Source organism: Chenopodium album, chromosome 22, assembly GCF_948465745.1.
Source record: "Chenopodium album chromosome 22, dcCheAlbu1.1, whole genome shotgun sequence".
Classification (NCBI taxonomy): Eukaryota; Viridiplantae; Streptophyta; class Magnoliopsida; order Caryophyllales; family Amaranthaceae; genus Chenopodium; species Chenopodium album.
In genome coordinates, this window is record NC_137855.1 from 32,780,716 (window position 1) to 32,796,750 (window position 16,035).

At 31.4% G+C, this 16,035-nt stretch overlaps 1 protein-coding gene and 2 non-coding genes across 4 annotated transcripts; 1 reads left to right on the forward strand and 2 right to left on the reverse strand.

The window, feature by feature from the left end:
• Window positions 1-426: 426 nt before the first annotated feature.
• Window positions 427-499, reverse strand: TRNAF-GAA (transfer RNA phenylalanine (anticodon GAA)). The gene has a single exon. It is a non-coding gene; the product is annotated as a tRNA-Phe (tRNA).
• Window positions 500-6,103: 5,604 nt separating this feature from the next.
• Window positions 6,104-6,176, reverse strand: TRNAF-GAA (transfer RNA phenylalanine (anticodon GAA)). Its single transcript has one exon. It is a non-coding gene; the product is annotated as a tRNA-Phe (tRNA).
• Window positions 6,177-6,328: 152 nt separating this feature from the next.
• Window positions 6,329-15,825, forward strand: LOC145605478 (uncharacterized). Of its 2 annotated transcripts, none has more exons than XM_081661536.1 (6): window positions 6,329-6,541; window positions 7,740-7,944; window positions 9,232-9,526; window positions 11,212-12,258; window positions 13,307-13,445; window positions 15,553-15,825. In XM_081661536.1, the coding sequence occupies exons 1-5, from the start codon at window positions 6,447-6,449 to the stop codon at window positions 13,411-13,413; spliced, it is 1,749 nt and encodes a 582-aa protein (XP_081517662.1). In that variant the 5' UTR covers window positions 6,329-6,446; the 3' UTR covers window positions 13,414-13,445; window positions 15,553-15,825. The 2 variants fall into 2 exon arrangements, with proteins under 2 accessions (XP_081517662.1, XP_081517663.1); XM_081661537.1 differs by lacking the exon at window positions 15,553-15,825 and adding an exon at window positions 14,941-15,487.
• The last annotated feature ends 210 nt before the right edge of the window (window positions 15,826-16,035 follow it).

The following is a 16,035-nucleotide window of genomic DNA, read 5'->3' on the forward strand; positions in this document are numbered from 1 at the left end:
AACATCTCATTGTTAAGATTCATTATAATTAAACGTTTAATAAGGACGTAATCCACCTAAGACCCAACATTTGTTTTAATTTAATTTATTCTCTTTTCAGTTGAGTAGATTATGAACTAGTGAAGATGATTTATTTATTTATTTTAAATCTATTAGTTATATAAAAAAATAATAATGAAAGCAATAATTTAATTTATACTCTCTTCACCTAACATTTGTTGTAATTTAATTTATGCTCTCTTTTACTTGAGTAGATTATGAACTAGTCAAGATTCCCTCAAAAAAAAATAAAAAAAATAAAAAAAAAATTATGAACTAGTCAAGATGTTTTTTATTTTTTTATTTTTTATCTATTAGTTATTTTTTTAAAAAAACAAATAAAATAAAACCAATAAAAATGCTCAAAAATAAGTCTTGAAATAAAATTGCGGTGAGCGTGGATCGAACACGCGACCTTCAGATCTTCAGTCTGACGCTCTCCCAACTGAGCTATCCCCGCATATTTAATTTATTTTTACCTTTTTATTTATTAATATTCCAAGGTGAAAATCTTTGTGAAAAACTTTCTAAAAGATAAATATATTTACCTAATATAATCCCAAAAAGAATCAATATTTTCCACGAAATGTACTCCTAGTTGGCCATGATCATGTGCCTAATTTTTGAAGAAGATCATGGACACATTTGATTAGAATCAATTTTGACACTTTCATACTGCAGAAAAAAGCGATTTTTGCAAACTTGTTATCATTCAATAAAAATCAAATGTCGTTTTTTTAAAAAGGAAAATGAGGGCAGGACAAATCTTAATGCAAATCAAATTTTGCCAAGCGAGAGTTGGAGGATAGGGCATAGGAAATTAGGAACCACTACAACAATTATTACGAAATAACTAATAATTAACCGTTAATATTCATTCCACCGGGCAAAAATATGCTAGTATCTGCTGTTTAGTCATGCTTATGTAATAAGATATCACGCGAATATGTTTTTTTTTTTTATATCTTTGTTGATATAGAACTAAATAAAATAAGCGGGTAAATGTATAAATATACATCAGCAGAAGAATTTATGTATATGTATTGCGTAAAAGTTGTACAAATTTAACCCTAATTTTATTTTCATGCATGTTGGGACTTGGGATCCCAAATAGCAACGGATAGGAGTTGTACAATATATATATGATACACCAAGTGAAAAGAAAATGAACACACATTACATTAAATTCATAATGAAGTGGAGTAAATAAAAGCATTGAATTTAACAGTAAAATGAAATGGTCCAATGCATGCATAACAAATGGATATTTGTTGGAGATTGGATTTAATCATCTGATGAATAACAAATTCTCACTTCATAATCACAAACCAATCTTCCACAGCATTGGTGTGAACCAATAAAACTAACATCACACACTCCCCCAGCAGGTACGCATTCGTCTACAAAATTGCAATACAACAACCAAATGTTAGGCCAATCCACATTGTTTATAAGAGTAACATACAATATTACAATAATTCATTTATACGAATTAATAACCTTATTATTTCCATACGATCGAGCAACAGACTTACATCAATTATTTAAAATAAAGTAACAACGTCACATGCTCGTTTGAGTAAACCATCTTCTCTTGTTTTTACAATAATAAAAGAGAGAATAGGTCTGATCTACTGATTACATATAATGTAATCCTCAACCCATTTTTCCATTACATATAATGTAATCCTCAACCCATTTTTCCATTATTGGATTAAGGCCCAATTCTCTTTAACTGAACTCAGCTGAATTGAATTGAACTAAACTGAACTGAGCTAAACAGAACTGAACTGAACTAAAATGAAATGAATATTTTATAATATAAGGAAATTAGGGGTTGAACTGAACTGAACTGAGCTGAACTGAACTAAACTAAACCGAACTGAACTGAATTTCAACGTATGAGAACAGGCCCTAACCCCTTTCATCAAGATAATAACATGCGATCATCATCATAGTAACCCTTGCTAATAAATAAATTGTTTTATACTCCTTTTGATTTTAAATACTTGCTCCACTTTCCTTTTCCGGCCGTTTTTTAAATACTTGCTCAATTTTCTTTTTTGAAAAGCTTTTACAATGTTTAATTCATTTCTTACATTATTGATAACTAAAGGACCTAGAAAATAACTAATGGTTCTGCAAAATAACTAAAGGACCTAGAAAATATGGCCTATTGCACATATATTGTAAACATAAGCTCTCTATTAAATGAGTAACTTTTACTTATAACAAGATAACTTTTATTGATAACAGGATAACTTTAGTTTATCTTGGAGGTAACTTAAGTATCTAATTCAAAATTTTGTGACCACAAAGATAGAGATAGTAGTTTATTAAGTTGATTAAATCAAAAGTACATATAAGGGTAAAATATGAGATATATGAGATATATGAATGGTCTAAAAGGTAACATATGTAATTATGTAAAGGAAATAAACTTTTATATATCTCAAAATTAATATTTTTTTTTCAACATTGAATTAAAATTATGATACGCAATACCATAATACATATTATTGTGAATAAATAATCATATAATGTAAAAACAAAAAAAATATCACTACTATGCATTAAGCTAATTTGGGTTTTGATTTTGTGATATTTAATATATAAACTTTTAAAACCGTGCAATTGTACGGGTACTATACTAGTTAAAGACTGTAATTAAGAGTGTATTGCATGGTACTACCTTGGTGTCTTTGTTCAATTAAGAACTAGTATAAAACTAAATAATTTTGTTGTTTCAAAAAAAAAAAAAAAAAGTAATTTTGTTTATATGAAAAGAAACTATAACTCTCTCTTTTGTGTAATTATTGTATTTAAAAATTATAATAATTCATAAAATATTGTTAAACTCGTGCATTGCACGGGATCTAATCTAGTTAATTATAAAAATTGAACTTAAAAACTTCTTAATTTGTGACTGAAAAATTCACAATACTTTAGTTAAAAAATATGAATTAAAAAAATTAGTACATATATATTCAGGACGAATAAGGGTGGCATGAAACCATGTTTAAAAAAGAATATAAATCAATATTTATATTATAAGAAAGATATGAATTTGATATATGTTGTGCAATAAACCTCTTATATCCTTAATTTAGAGATTAACATAAACATATTATGGAATTCAATTCAGTTTTTGGAGATTAATCAAAGATATACTTCTTGTTTTTATGCCTTACCACTTTCACATACACCTCCAAAAATTGAATCCGTACAGCTGTACCCTGCGCAACACCAGTCAATAGGACCACAATGTTCTTTAGCAAGAACACATGATTCCACCATTTTCCCATTATACATTAATTGTACTGCAAATATACATGTGTGGAGTATATGGTTAGTACATAAGTAATTGAAACTAGGGTATGAGTTTAGCACTTTAGCATATGAACAATCAAATCATCTTCATTCATTCTTAATTAAACACATATGATACTATATGTCTAATATGATACTATATGCTATATCATAGTCTCATAGGGTAACAATCAAGCAGTGATTGGTACACAGAATTCAGGTATGAGGTATAGGTTTAGAATGTTTTAAACTCCTTGTGTTTTAAACCTTATACCAGTTTGCAAACCAAATGTTTCCTTAGTGGTAAGAATTGCGTCCTTCAGCCTTAGTTTAAGGAAGTATTTTGATTGTACAATTAGTCAAAGTATGTACAAACCAGTCTTTTTCTAGTCTGCTCATAAAGTCACAAGTCACAAACACAACTGGAGCATACAATTTTGGCTGTACGATACGTATAATATGTTTGTCTATACCTAGTTATGAAAAAAAAAAAAAAAAAAAGTAGAATTTGGAGCTCAACCTCTGGAGAGGCACTCAAGTAGGGATTACTCACTTAAGCTTCCTCTTTATCCTAGTGTTTAGCTTATTAATAGGGTCTAATTAACTTGTGTAAGATTATAACCCATACCGAATAGGACAAATCTTCTTATCATAAATAAACATATTATAGGATAACAACGAAACACAATGATTTTTCAAGGATTAAAAAACAATAATTTAAACCGAGTAGTAAACCAAATTTAATTACCTAATGCAAAGAAGACCAAGATTGTGAATACATTCATCTTATGGTGCTTTCCCCCCATTTTTCAGATATATATGAATATCTAAGTAAAAGTCTCACTTTTGAATACTCTATTTTGAATATTTGTAGTTGTAGTTTCAATCGAAATAGATGCCCTATTTATATAAGTGGTACTTGTTCTCCTTCTTCAAAATGTCAATATAATTAAATTTATATTGCACCTCCGTCTTAGTCATCATCAGACATCAATTTATCATTATGATTGCTGTTTAATAGAACTTGCACCTCCATTATTGTTAATATTCTCTGTTAGAAATTATTATGTAACGTAATTCAAACGTGAATGCTAATACTCCGTATTTCTTATATAATATAAAGTTGTTACGAAGTATTTACATACGTTTTACATGGAATGTCAATGCTAGTCGTGTTATTATATACTCGCATTGTCAACTTTCATATGTACCATTAAGCATAATGTCAAACAATCAATTTTTCATTATCCTCTAATTTTTTATCATCTCAACTCTTAATAAAATATGTTAGGATAATAGAATTTGTTAGTTAAATACACCCGAGTATACCGTACACCCTTGGTTATTATTTTTGTTTATTTATTTCATGAGCAAATGACCCGATTTGTACGGTACACCAAAGTGTATAGAACAAACTCTCATAGGACAACCTTATATGACAATTACATTTTCATACTTACTAATTTATTATAATATATGAATTACTCAATTTTAAATGAGAAGTTTCTGAAATATTAAATTTTACTGTAGATGATTTATACTTGTACATGTATACGATTTATGACTTATAATTTGTCAACTAATTCTCATTTTGTTTGGATTATGATTTATGATTATGAATTATCAAATTGTCAAATGTTGCTTACTGGCTTACTGCTCTACCGCCTCTACATGAATTTTTAGTAATATGTTTTTTTTTTTTTTTATTTTATAAATTTAATATATTTTAATGTATTATTCAATTATACTAAACAGTTTAATATGTGCTATTAAAATTTGCAACCTTTTCGGTTTTACCACTAGCATTTAGTGAGAATTGGTGATATTATTCTTTACTTTTATCCGCCCTTAGGGTATTGAAATCTCAGAAATGGGCCTATTTTCATACACCTCCATTAATCCTAATTATTGATCAAATTTGGCCTTCGATCAACTGAATTTATATTACATACAACAATTTATATATAATTTTTTCTAAGGTGAAATAACCAATGAAACCTCCTCCTCATTTCTCACAGTTATTTAGGTTCAGTAATTACTAATTAGACACTTTAAAAGTGAGGGAGTAGGGAAAGGGATCCATACCCTTAAAGTGTTTCTAGTGGAGATTGAACCGCTAACCCCAGGGTTTAAAAGTGTAATATTTCTCACTACACCAAGCTTAGCTTGGTTTATATTATACTAATTGCCTACAAGGTGTAATACCATATTTATTAAGGTTGTATCTGGTAAGCCCACAAGGTGTAATTGACCCATGCAATGCATTTTTTTTTTTTTTTTTTTTTGAAGAAATGCAATGCATATATTATTCACAGGGTATTAACTTATTAGTATGTGTGTCAATGCATATATATTTATTCAATCTTTTATAGCTTAATTATGTGTGAGTAAAATTATAGGATGTATAAAGATGATTTATTGAAAATAAATATCAAAACAAACTTGACAAAATCTTACTTGCATTTTTTTTTTCATATGTATATATATTATAAATATAAATTGGTTATAAATAATAGAGGTAGCATTAGAAAATGGAAGTTTTTTCAAGACTTTCAACAATATTTTTTTTTTTTTTTTTTTTTGAGGGAAGACTTTCAACAATATTATTATATTAAAGTATAGTGAATTTAGAATAGTATATTATAAATGTTTTTCAAAAAAAAAAAAGAATAGTATATTATAAATGGTTATATTTAAATGAAGGGAACAGTAGTAAAATAAAGGACATTAAAAAAATCAAGTAACAAACCAAAAATGCGGTGAGCGTGGATCGAACACGCGACCTTCAGATCTTCAGTCTGACGCTCTCCCAACTGAGCTATCCCCGCAATTTGTTTACTTAACGCAAAAATATTAAATATTTTATTTCATATTGGATTTTTTTTTACAGAAAAATATCAGTCCTCGACTTTCACCCATGTTCTTTCGCTCAAAATTACTTCGTACTTTCATAGAAGGTACAGTATCATTTTACTGGGAATTAATTTTCTTACAATGCTTAATTCTGAATATAAACACTTCATCTTCTTCATCAACTTCTGAAACTCTGAAAGCTTCCAAAACTCCATGTATAATTAACTTCCATTAAAGCTTCATCAATGGCGGATGCTTCCATCGCAGATACTTCTCAAGTTCAGCTTGAAGTTAAGCGTAAGATTGACGGCTCTTGGCATCCTTGTCAAGTCTCTCTCTGGTAATCTCTTCTCACTTTCACTGCTACCATTGTTGTTGTTGTTGTTGTTGTTGTGATTATGTTCAAGATCAATTGTAATTTTTGTTTCTAAAATGCAACATTTCGATGTTCGTAAAATTCACAATTAGGGATTTAAAGGATCAATTGACAGTTGCTATATCTTTGTGTGTTGTTTTGAATTTTGATAATACGGAGTAGTTTTTTGGAATTCGATTGATGAACTTTTAGAATTGATTTTTATATAAATTTAGATGTAATTTATTACTTAATTTGAAATTTGATTATTGTGTAATCATGCATATGGAGTTGATTAGTCTGATTATGTTATTTATTACTCCGTAATAGTTTTTCAAAATTATTTTAAATTTCAATTTTGATTATGAATTTAGCTTTGTTATCTAAGGAAAGAAGGTTTTGGATGAATCTGGATTGATTCTGAATGGAAAAAAAAAAAAAAAAAAACATAATCTAATATAGGTGACATGCATGCTAGCTGAACTTGGGGCTAGTTAAATTGGCGATTTTCGAACCCAATTGAAGAATAGGTAGAAGCCTTTCATGTTGGATAGTAGTATGTAATTGTTTGTTATGATGTCATGGACAATAATGGGAAATTCCCTGTTTCTCATGGTGAGAAACGAAATTTGTTTCTCATAGGGGCATTTTCGTGAATAAATCAACAACTTTTTCAATATTGTGGGCTCCACAGTTGAATAAAGTTGAAAAAGTTGTTGATTTATTCACAAAAATGCCACCATGAGAAATTCGTTTCTCACCGTGAGAAACTGGGACATCCTCGACAATAATGACTTTTGAAGGTTGAGGATTTAAAAAGGCACTAGATGTTGTTGAACATGTTAGGAGGCGGTTTGTAACATGAAATGTGGCCATGGGATTAGGAAGTTGTTACTCACTTGACTGACATTTTATTGGGGTTAAATGGTGTACCGGAGTTCCTTAGAAGTTAGAAATTTCTATATAGTCTCGTAGAATCACCCATGAAAGTATTTATTAGTTGTTATAATTGTAATGTTATGTTTGTTCAAATAATTTAAAGATCAGATCTACTCGTATGCACTGTTTTTACCTTGTTCTTATCACATCAATTCTTGTGTCCTTATTTGAGATACACAGTACTTTGTATTAATTATTACATTTCTTTTCTTAAATGACTTTGTTCCAATCAATTGTCAAATAGCTCTGGTGGAGAACTTTCTGTGAAATATGAAGGTCAAGTTTCAGAAGATGTGATATTAGACGAAGAAGATGCACGAGTTTGTCTTCGAGTACGTTCAATTCCCGTGCAGGGAGATGATTGTTGCTGTATTGAGGAAGGGAGACATGTTGTTGCTGCTTGTGAGAGAAACTACCAGAGGCTCTTTTTTGATGCAGTAGTGCAAAAGGTAAATCTCTTTTCCAAGATTTTTTTTAAATGAATATTTTTTTATATTATTATTGGGGTAGAAATAGCATGTGTGCAGATGTGGTGTGGCCTTGTCAGAAAGGCTGGTTACCCCTGTTGTAATCAAGGGTAATTGAGTTTACTCTATTAGCTTGAGATATGATAGAACAAGACATCTCTTATGCTTCATGCTGTATTAGAAAGCTTACTAGGGATCTTTCATGATGCAAAAGGTACTTAGGAGTTAGAACATAGGTTGCTTTATGACAATTCCCTTTGGAAAATCTTATCAGTAGCATTGGAAGAGCTTTCTTGACTTGGATGCAAACATTTTTTGTTTTGTATTTGGTGGGAACTAAGAAATTATATTCTGGCTTTGAGAAAATTACGAAAGATTATATTGTGGCTGTGGCTCTGGCAAACATTACACTAATTTATTGTTTATGTTATGCTGTTTTGGAGCAGGTCGTTAAAACTGCTCTTGCTAGTCAAATCTGTTCTTACACTTTTCATTTTCGTCCATCCCAAATTAGTTCTCACACTACTATTTTGGGAAAGACCGTGTTATTATACATATCACTTTCCACTACCAAAATGTTTGGGCTCTTCTCTCTTTTGCATTGGAAAAATAAAATAAAATACCCCGCTATTGTGTATCACCATTATGTTTCAATAATAAATGGCCTATTATCTCCTTTTATATCTATTTTCCTAATGAAATAACAATTGATAACCAAACTACAGCTGCACTATTTTACGTCTATAAGTTCAATAACTCGTGTGTGGTCCAAGTGATGCTTTGGATTGTTACTTTTAACACTTTATGGTAGGTTGATTCATCCTTTACTTATTTATAGTTATTTGTAAGCCTTTGAATTCTTTAGCTTAGCTTGTGAATTGTATGATTTTGTGTAATATTGTTCTATATCCTTTTAGGAATTTTCTATCTATGGATGACCATATCTTGTTAGTTATGATTTAAGTACTCATTGACTGGATGAGTATTATAAAAAATTTATGATTATTGTTTATAATTTAACACTCTCTATTTCAAATTATTTATATTTGAGATGATTATGAAAGCATATAGATAGCTAACATGGTAATACTTCTAATGTAGTTCATCGTGGTCTTGAGTTGCTTTTAATATATGTACTTACTTAGTATTATAGATTCTTATTATTTTTTTTTTCCTTGGTGTGAGAGTTTCATTTAGATTTGGATTAATGATGCCATTCTGCTGTTTCACTTCCAAATTTATTATTTTCTTTCTTTCTCTTCTTGGCAGGTGATAAGGGTGAGACATTCGAAAAGGGCTTCTTGCAGATGCACTTTCATGATTAAATGGCTTTCTGAACATACTGAAAATGGAGTTTCAAGTATTCCATCTAGCTCCATCATGAACTTAGCTACCGAAAGCATTGATTCTCATCCAGTTGTTGCTGCTTTCTTTAACTCTACGGAGGAAAAATCCCATTTATCTACTTCATCAGCATCCCCTACAACTTTTGAAGATACTGAAAGCGAATTTGATTTTCATGGATTATTGAAGCATATAGAAGGAATTGGCAGCTTGACTGATGGTATGACTGCTGTAACTTATCTTAATCATGCTTCCTTAATTACTTCATGTTTCTCCCTTGTGGTTCAAGTCTTAGCCTCCAGTAGATAGTTTCTTCTCTTTCTTTTCTTTCCTTCATTTTTCTCCCTTGTTGTCCTACTCTTACCCCCCCCCCCCCCCCCAACAGATAGTTAATCCTCTTTCTTTATGGAGATGTGGAAGGGAGATGAGGGTCAGTGTTAGAAGAGTGATGCATGTGATATTCAGATTGCAGCATTGCCACTTAGGCTTCATGCGGAATAGTTCTGAAAAGAATATGCCAAGATTGAACATGCCTTTTGTCAGGGGCAGACGCTATGGAGTTATGTAATCCAACTTTTGCAATTTATAATTTGTTTTGCATCTCGTTCTTCATGAGCTACAGACATAATACCCCCTCCATCTCCAAATGAAAGTCTCATTCCTCCCATAAACCTCTCCCTAAACAAAATCTCATTTCACCTTTATCTATATTTTATTCACTTTTAATCAACCAAACCCCACTATTTTCTTTTCTTTTCTTTTTTCATTCGCTCTTAATCAACCAAACTCCACTATCCTCTTTTTAATATTTATCTTAAAATAATCAAACTCAACTTTTTTTTTTCACCTCCCTATTGTAATGTGCAAAAGGTAAATGAAACTTTTATTTAGGGATGCAGGGAGTAGCATAATGAACAACTATAGCCCAATGAAAATTTCACTAAAGATGTGGGCATAGGCCCAATCTGATACACTGGTGCTACCTAACCTACCTTTGATATAAGAGTGGTAAAGTACACCATGTTTCCTAGCATTCTTAAGGGAGTAATGGTGTAGAAATATGCTTATCACTAATGTCCAAGGACTTAAAAGAATCTCTTAGCAATGTCTTGAGTACTTAAATTAATTTTTTTTAACCATGTGAGTTAAGCTATAGAAGTTGGGGTTCTGAGGATTCTAAAAGAAGTCATTGAAAGCCAAGTATGACTTGGGTGGAAGGTATAAAAATGATACGGAGTATGAAGAAAATGGATCACTAAGTGATAGCGTTGACATCATTAATATTAGACTTAAATTTTCTTAGATATGGACCAGTGTTCCTACTTATGTAAGATTGAGGGAATGACTAAGCATCTCCTTGTTCATTTGTTGACAAAATCTAGCATTTGCCTCTAAATAGTCCATAACTCCATATAACCTCAGCTATAGGTTTTGACTACAATTCTTTACCCTAACTCGATATCCAAATTCACTTCACTTAGGAATTAGATGTTCCAACTTATTTCCTCACTTCTTAGAGCTTAAGAATCATTTAATGGCCACTGTAAGACCTCAAAAGACACTTCACAATAGCAATCACATTTAACCTTCTATGTGGTTCCGAGTGCAAATTTAGATTGATGCTTCTAAATATTGGTCTTTATCTTTTGGGGGTGAGTTTGTGACCATTTGAGCATTAGAAGTAATTTTTTTAGTATTCACCTGTAATTTGTCCGTACAAGGTAATTTTTACCGGTCCTTTGAGGCTTTGGAAATGACCCTCAAATTTCAATGTGTAATTGTAAAATCCACATGGTTACCCCCTATGTTGTCAACAATTTTAATTGGTTTCACATTTCACTAAGATGTGCAAAAACGATATAGTTTTTTACTTGTGAAATTAACTTTCTGTTTTCTGATTTCTAGCTGAAAGCAATGGTCGGACCACACTAGTTGCTTCACAACAAGGGAATAAATGTGTTCAAGTAAGTTGTGGAAGGAGACAATTACGAAGATCGGCAAGAAGACAAGATATAACACAATCAACAATCGACAATCTTATAACCTCTCCACCGTCATCTCATGAGAAATCTGTACAAAATCAGTCTGCTCTCAGTCCTCTTGCTGCTCGTGCAGTTCTGGCCTCGTTAGTATCAAAACTTCCCCAAAAGATTGAATCTGTTTTTCATGAAGAAAGAAAATGTGGCTTTGTGTTAGATTTTTCCTCTTCTGTCTACAATTCTAGGGACTCTGATTCTCTTATCATAAACAAGGGGGAATCACTTGTGACAAATGAAAGAGGGTATTCAGACAAGATGCTTCATGCACAATTGTCAAATGGATTGCTTATGGAGGGGTCTAATAAATTTGAATCCTCTACTGACTCAGATGGCAGTTCATCATCCTTGATGAGAGAGGAGTCTGCCCTTCCCATGGTTGCAAGGAGATTAACTCGTTCAGCAATGAACAGAGAAAGTGCAACTACAAATGAAGATAATGAAACCACATCAGCTAAAGATGCAACATTTGTTCGTGTGACTCGCTCTACAGCTCATAAAGAGAAAGGAAATATGGCTAACAAGGCTAGTAAAGATTTGCAGGACAAGAATTCAACCCGGTCAATTTGTTCTGCAGTAAAAAAAGTGACAGAGGTTTTAGATGTAGGAAATAGAAACATAACCCTTGATGAAGGGGCAAAGCGTACCATCTTAAGCAGTCCGATTCGAGTAACTCGTTCAACAGCTCGTGCAGGGACTGGACACTCTGGAGTTTTAGATGACTGCGCCAAAGAACCATTCCAAGTTAAACATGAAACAGAAAGTGTTCATACAGATCATTCTAATGTTGGTTCTGAGGCTATGATATCAACACAGAAAAGGACCTTTCCACTGATCAAAGCTGAGTTGAAATCAGCAGAAAGTGATAAGAAGCAGAAGGGGTTAAACTCTGTTGAGAAGAGACAAAAGACAGCAGGTTCTTGCATCTACTCTATGAATTGTCTTCTTTTCTATCTTTTGTGTCTCTTTATACTGGTTCTGTATTTCCTCACGGTCATTTAACAAACATAAAGCTTATAATTAATTTTCCAATGAATGAGAGAGCTCAAACTTTACAGCTAGTAGAGCTGATATCTATTTGTCAATTTTCTTTCCAGAAATTAGCCTTTTACTTACCATCCTATCAAATTCGAACTAACACCTCATAAGAGAAGTGATTTAGTCTTATATCTGATTAAAGTTTGTCCTTTGTGTCTATGTCTGTTTTCCTTGGTCTAACCCGCTTGGTATGGATGTAATGATGTCTCCTCCTAGGCTGGAGAAGAGACTAAAGCAAATTATTCATCTAAAATTTAAATGATCTGGTTTTAGCCTGTTTGACTTGTACATCAGCTTGCCAATATAAAATCCTTTGATAATGGTGTACTTATGTACTCCATACCATAGTTCATTTTTTATGCAGTTTAAATCTTCATTTTTTTTTTGATAGAATGTTAAGTGTAACCTAACAAATCCTTTCCCTGTTTTGTAATTTATGAAAATTTATCACTTAATTAGTAATATATCTATCTCTGCTAGACAGCTAGCAACTTTCTACAATATAGCTTCCAAATCTCTACAATATTAAGAAAAGAAGAATCCTTCATTGGTGGAAGTGTAGTACTTAATAATCACTTCAGTGCATAGCTTAGCTAATTATTTTTTAAACTTTGGCATAAACTTTGTATGTCCTGCATAATTGTCCACTGAAAAGAGAAGCATAAGCTGTAGGTGAAACCCTCAAATACACTTGTTCTTTATAAATTAGATAGGGAGTGAAGGCTATTATTTATACTGTGAGGGTAACATTATTTTGTTTTCTTGGAGGAAAACATCCAGATCTTTTCTGACCACGGAGGAACTCTTATGCACTCAGATTCAGTGACAGTTTTCATATGTTGCATTGATGTTTATATTTATTTGTTTTATCAAGAAGTATTTTAAGATTTGTAACCATATACCTAATTTTTTATATTCTGTTGCAGCTGAACTTAATAATGATGTTGATATGCGATCTAAAAAAAAGTCAATTTCTTCCAAGAACCAACCCACACGATATTCACCAAGGCTTAGATTCTCTTCCTGCACTTAATCACAAATTAAGTTGTAAGCTCAGGTGCAATTGTAAGTCATGCCTTTCCATTGCTTCTCTGCTTCTTTCAGGAAACATTTAAACGAATGTGTGTGTTTTTTTTTTATTATTTTTTTTAAATCTTAATATATTTTAATGAATCTACCAATATTCTTGGCCTCCTGTAGATGCTTAATCTTGTTAGCTAGGACCAACCTCTTAGGAAATTCAAGATTGATATTGGTCATGTTGATGAAGGAATTTTTGCACTATAAAATTTCCCTTAAGCCCTTTATACTTTTTCCATTTGAAATTATTTCCCTGGTTGGTTCTTTATATTACTCCCTTCGTTGTTTTTTTTTTTTTTTTATGCGTCACTTTGACAATTGCACTATTCACATACCATGGTTGACTTAATTTTTTCACCTCTAAAAAATAAATAAATGTTATTATATAATATATCATTAGATTTGTCATAATGTTTAGTTTCATAATATAAATTTGTTACAATTTTTACTAATGCACAATTAAAGAAATTAATGGTCAAAGTAACGTCTCGGCAAATATGCCGGTCAAACTGATGCATATAAAAAAAAAAACAGAGGGAGTAGATTATAAAATGTACATAGAAATTGATATGTACTTCCCTGATGGACTTATGACATAATTTAATTAACAACTAGATTGAGTTTGATACTTTGTGATGTTGATCATGAAAGTTTGGTGCAAAATGGAACTGATTGGTGGCAGGATAATTGGTAAATGTGATTTCTATTTATGCATTAAACTTTGATGCTTCCAGAAGCTTTAGTAAATTTTGAGAGTGAGGGATAGTTCAAGTGGTTAAAGCTTCCCTCCCAGTTGGGATTGATTCTCATCACTCACCCTTGTGGCTCTCTAAACACCCAAAAAAAAAAAAGAATGTAACCTTTACCTTGACTTCAATAAATATTCTTATTCATTGTTTTTTTGCTTCATCTCTTTTTTCCGAATGATGATGGATGAATGTTATAAGACATAACCTTTGTAATCAATCAATAAACGGATTGAAAATCTGATCTCCTTTTTCCATTTTTTTTGGGAGGGGGGGTGGGGTGTGGGGGTTGGATGAAGAAGAGAGATGCTTTCAAGATGTAAACTAACTTACCTTTACAAGCAAATAGCGTAAAACTAGGATTTCATTGTGTTCTTTGCTCCTGATACTGTCTCCATGCTATTGTAAACCATACTTAAGGATGTGTTAGGTTGAAGCTCTCTTTTTAGTTTCCCCGTTTTCTTTCCTGATAAAATATAACTAGTATATATATAAAAGAATTTCAGTATCCCCGTCAAAAAAAAAAAAAAGAAAAAAAAAAGAAAAGAAAAAAAGAATTTCAGTATCTTTGAGAGAGTCTGCACAGTACCCTTCAGGTTTTGATATTTTTTTTTGTATCCTTCCATTACTTTAATCCATCTAAAGGTAACCCCAAATACAGTGTAAATAGGGTTCTTTATTTATTTTATTCTATTTTATTTATTTTATTTTAATTTTTTGTCAAATATGAATAGGTATATAAAACCCTCTTTTACCGGTGAATGTACAGCTATTTTTACTAGACAAATTACTTGAACGGGAGAGGTGAATTGTTTGATGATGAAGAATATAGCTCAAACTGAAAATGCATGGAGGACTATCACTGCACCATTTACATGATTTCTGCTTTTCTAGGCAACTTTTGGCTAAATAAAACCTACATAGAGGTACATTGAGTGATAAGACAACCTATTACTTATTCATCCAAAGGTGTAAGGATTCAATATATGGCATACGACTCCTTATAAGAAAGCAAGTTGTACACACAAGCGCACAGCTATATGCCTTGTTTTTGCACATGATGTGGATCTCTTGAAATGTTTCTGCTCATGTATCGGCCAAAAAAGAGATTGATCGTTTTGAGATTGCTATAATATTGACCATTGTGTTCTAATGATACACACTTCGTATATATAATGAGTAGTTTGAAATGTTGGTGTATAAATGACAATTTTGAGAAACAAATAAGTTTTTGCTTTGTAATTAAGGACACTAATGTTTTGATTAGTGATTTCTGAAGAGCTTTACCTCATTATGCTGAGCTTCTTACAGGGCTTCATTAACAATTTTTTTGGTTGCTTTGATAGGAATTAATGTTTTGAAGCAGAGTGATGGAAGCATTGATGGATGGATAGATGGTGTATCATTTGAGGAACATTAAGTTCTGACTTCTAATGTTGGGAGGTACATTTTATTTATGTTAGATTGTAGCAGTGCTTCTCCTAATCTGTAAATTTTTTGACTAAAAGATACAGGAGCAGAGAAACAAATACGGAGTACAAATATTCCGGTGAAGTATATGAGATTATTACTATCATCCCTTGACTTGTTGCATCATCAATTCTTGCTTTTGCTCTGTTTAGCCAAGTACGATTAGTTGAGATGAGCCTATGTCAAATAAAATAAAAAAATAAAACAAAAAATGTTAAGATGACAAAACAAATTTATAAAAGGAAATAGAGAGGGAAAAAAAAAACTTCTTCCGTTTCACTTTGTTAGTCCCATACTCCCATATACTATTTTGGGTGCTTCAAAATGATAATTTACCCATATTGAATATTTCTTAACAT

Coding starts and splice junctions, on each gene's coding strand:
- LOC145605478 (XM_081661536.1), top strand. CDS start 6,447: ATGGCGGATGCTTCCATCGCAGATACTTCTCAAGTTCAGCTTGAAGTT. Junction 9,527..11,211: donor AATTGGCAGCTTGACTGATG/GTATGACTGCTG, acceptor TCTGATTTCTAG/CTGAAAGCAATGGTCGGACC. Junction 12,259..13,306: donor GAAGAGACAAAAGACAGCAG/GTTCTTGCATCT, acceptor ATTCTGTTGCAG/CTGAACTTAATAATGATGTT.